General features: G+C 31.2%; 1 protein-coding gene across 1 annotated transcript; it reads left to right on the forward strand.

The window, feature by feature from the left end:
• LOC140871781 (flavonoid 3',5'-methyltransferase-like) lies at nucleotides 1-1,409 on the forward strand. Its single transcript, XM_073274473.1, has 5 exons — nucleotides 1-160; nucleotides 256-341; nucleotides 449-593; nucleotides 694-825; nucleotides 927-1,409. The coding sequence occupies exons 1-5, from the start codon at nucleotides 110-112 to the stop codon at nucleotides 1,215-1,217; spliced, it is 705 nt and encodes a 234-aa protein (XP_073130574.1). The 5' UTR covers nucleotides 1-109; the 3' UTR covers nucleotides 1,218-1,409.
• Nucleotides 1,410-4,067: the final 2,658 nt, after the last annotated feature.

Raw genomic sequence — 4,067 nt, forward strand, 5'->3', positions numbered from 1 at the left:
AGGAAACAAGAACCAAATTCATCATTTGTTTTCACAGTTTTCGAATTCTAAATTTTGTGCTCATATAATATATCCAAATTACATATTCTCTCTTTAATTTTCTTCGACAATGAAAGAAAAGTTTACGGGCACCATTCTTCAGAGCCATGCTCTTTCCATGGTTTCATACTTTATTTTAACATTACAAAATGCTCCAAATTTGAGATATATATTTTACTTAATGATTGATTGCTTAATTCTTGAAATTGCATGCAGTATATTTTGGAAAAAATGGCTTATCCCAGAGAGCACGAACAACTCAAAGAAATAAGGATGGCAACTGTCGACAAATACGATTTCAAGTAAGATTTTTATGATCATGTCTTTTTCGACTAAATATATATATATGATTCGAAAAAATGGAAACGAAATCTAATAATCACTCGCTTTTATTTGAATAACTTGCTAGGAGCATGATGAATGTACCTGCCGACGAGGGATTGTTTATATCTATGTTGTTGAAGATTATGAATGCAAAAAAGACCATCGAACTCGGAGTTTTCACCGGCTACTCGCTTCTATCGACTGCTCTAGCCCTCCCCGACGATGGAAAAGTACGTAAAATTCATCGATTTATATATATGGTTTTTGTTATGATGATATATGAAATTATATTATAGAAAAGTTACTAATATATATTTTTTTTCTTTTTAGATTGTAGCAATTGATCCAGATAGGGAAGCATTCGAGACTGGATTGCCATTCATCCAAAAGGCAAATGTGGCGCACAAGATTCAGTTCATTCAATCTGATGCCAATATTGTTCTCAAGGAATTTGTAGAAAATGTAAAAATTAAATTACACCTAGCTAGCTACATATTCATATATAAACATGTTGACTTTGAATTATAAAACATAACTAATTAAGTATATATATTAATTTGCAGGGTGAAAGTGGAACCTTTGACTTTGCATTTGTGGATGCTGATAAAGATAATTACATAAACTACCATGAGAAATTACTGGACTTGGTGAAAGTTGGAGGAATCATAGCCTACGACAACACGCTGTGGGGCGGAACCGTTGCGATCTCGGATGAAGATGAGATGGAGCATTATTTGAGGGTTTGGAGACAAGCAGTCATAGATTTCAATGAGTTCTTGGCTAAGGATTCTCGTATTGAATTGGCTCTTCTTTCTGTTGGAGATGGCCTCACCCTTTGCAAGCGTCTCAAATAGGGACCAAACTATTCTTTATTTAGGGGCAAAAAAAGAAAAGGATTGTGCAATATATGTTAATTATTTTATATCCTTTTATTTCTTTAATTATAATGTTCATGTTGTATTCTCGTTTCAGTTTATGATTTTTTTTCTGGAACTTGTTTCAATCGTGATTCAATAAACGATATGGAAATGAATTATTATATTTTACCAATACCAATACATATGTGTGATTGGATTTCTATTTTATACGCTTTTGCTTTTGCTCTTTTTTTTTTTTTTGTGGACATGTCAATTTTAATTTATGCTTTTTTTTTGGGTAACATTTCTCGCACGATTTTATGGTGTGATGGGTCATTTTACACCATGTTAATTCATAATTGTAATAATGATTTGGTGATTTATGTTAGGAATGGTGGGATGATGGGATCTATTCGCCACTAATTTGACCCGAAGTAACTAATTTTGATATGATGAAATAAAGAAATTCTTAAATTTACATTTAATGTGTGTGTTTTTAATTATTATTTTCATTCACTTTAGATCAGTGTAAATTTGTTTTAAATCTCGAAATTCAAACTTAAGTTTGTTTTAGTCTCTATTAGAATTGCACTTCTTGATCCAGATAAAAAAAAAATGTTTCTGAACTCTCTGAAACATATATCTTTTCAAGAGTGAAATTCGATAAAGAATATTAAAAATATGATGCTAGTATATGATATTTGAGTATCAATAATTTTAAATTCGGTACAAAAGATAAGATTTTGAGTATAAAATTAAATATTTTTTTAATAATATCAACACTTGCATCACATGTTTTGATACTCAAATATCATATGTTAATATCATATATACATGAAATAGTTAAGACTCAAATATCATGTATTAGCATTATATTTTCAATATTTTGTACCGATTTTTATCTTAAAATCTGATAAAAAGACTTTCAATTATGCATATATGGTTGTTTATTGTTGTAGTTATTGTTATTATTATTTCGTCGTTAATTTGCATTATTTTTGGCCGTTGGAGAGTCATGCATCTCTATAGAATGTAATGTTAATGGTCAATGAATATTGAGAAGTACTGTGTACAACTTTAAAATATTTATATCACAATTAGATATATCTGATCATCTTTCAAATTTCACGGTAAGTCGAGTGTCATATTTTCATCAAAATAATTGAATTCCTTGTAATCAATGAGAATCAAATACATGATTTTACTTCTGATACTAATTGTAGGACCAAACACTTGTCGTTTTACTAAAAACTAAAGCTGATGGTAATTATGCAACTCAAATCTTTTAAACCGCAAAGCAGTCCAAGCGTCATGATTCGATCTCTCTACCCACCAAAGATAATTATTGCACTCCAACATTATTGTTCACGTCGAAACAACTCTATTAATGAAACTCAAATCCATGATATATTTTTGTACAATATATATACCTTCAAATTTTATATTAAAATATTAATTCCTCGTGAAACATAAGGGTGCAAACGAGTCGAGTATCATACTACTAGAGTTTGACTCGACTCGTATTTACTCTACTTGAGCTTGAACTCGGTCGAATAATTAATTTCAAACTCGAACTCAACTCGTGTATATTTCGAGCTACTCGAGCTCGAACTTGAAAAACTCAAAAAATAAACTTATATATAAATAAATATAGATAAATATATATATATTGATATTATATGTATTATATTTTTATATTTTTATATTATATATATACATAATCGAGTAGCTCGCGAGCTACTCGAACATATACATATAATTCTCGAGCTTGAGTTCGATTATAGATTCAATTCAAACTACTCGAACTCGACTCGAGCTCGATCAAATCGAATTCGAGTACGTCGAGTTTTGAACGAACCGCTCTCGAGTTGCTCACGAATAACTTGACTCGTTTGTACTCCTAGTAAAATATTTTAACTTGACCAAGAAGTATAGCCAAGTCAACCCACACACAACGTTAGATGCGTTCTTATATATCATTTTTTTTATATAGCACTCTCAATATTATTCATTATAAACAATATTATTCTCAAATTTTTTTAATCGAAATAAAGACATCGGAATTTATCTAGACAAGTCGTATTTGAAACCGCGGGTGAGAATTTCAAGTGTCCGTGTGTACCGATTCCAAGATAGAAGCAACTGTTGCGGCGACATGGACATTTGGTTGGTGAGAAAGCTACTATGTCCCCTAACCTATTATAAAAATATATATTTGAGAAAATAAGATTAGGTCTTGTGTGCGATAATTGTTCTCGTCTGGATACCAACCGAAGCGTTTGGTTTTCGCGATTATATAACTTAAAAAATTTGAGTTTGTACTATAAATTACATATATAACTTTTTATGAAAGGACACAATGTTAAGATCAAGCACTTATCACATACTAAAAATTATAGTTGTTAGCTATAAGACACAACTTTATTTCTTTATACTTGTGGCAGCACAGATGTGTTGTTAAACCCATGAGTACGGGGAAAGGCATGTCTTGCTCCTTGTGTTGTCTCAGTCGGCCCTGTCCCTAGCAAAACAATATCACCGTTTAGATTTGATGTCTCTATTTTACAGCACACCTAGCCAACCATATATTCAAACAACGCAACGTCAGCAACTTGACGCACCAGAGCTCCCTAAGTGGTCACTCATCTCAGTACTATTCTCAACCGCGCATGGTTAACCCAACATGATGCGCGATTATATAACAGTCAATGTTAGAAGTTCAAATCTAATCGATTGCATAAATATAATTATTGAGTGTTATTCAAATGCAATAATTATCCTTTTATTGAGTTAAACGTTTATCACTTGATAAATTTTTTTATATAAAATAGCAGACATTGAGTACTG

This window comes from Henckelia pumila, unplaced genomic scaffold (assembly GCF_033568475.1).
Source record: "Henckelia pumila isolate YLH828 unplaced genomic scaffold, ASM3356847v2 CTG_461:::fragment_3, whole genome shotgun sequence".
Lineage (NCBI taxonomy): Eukaryota > Viridiplantae > Streptophyta > Magnoliopsida > Lamiales > Gesneriaceae > Henckelia > Henckelia pumila.

What these genes read in the sequence shown, in the direction of transcription:
- LOC140871781 (XM_073274473.1), top strand. Translation starts at nt 110, where the DNA reads ATGAAAGAAAAGTTTACGGGCACCATTCTTCAGAGCCATGCTCTTTCC. An exon ending in GTCGACAAATACGATTTCAA is followed by an intron (nt 342 to 448) that starts GTAAGATTTTTA and finishes ATAACTTGCTAG; the next exon opens with GAGCATGATGAATGTACCTG. An exon ending in TCAAGGAATTTGTAGAAAAT is followed by an intron (nt 826 to 926) that starts GTAAAAATTAAA and finishes ATTAATTTGCAG; the next exon opens with GGTGAAAGTGGAACCTTTGA.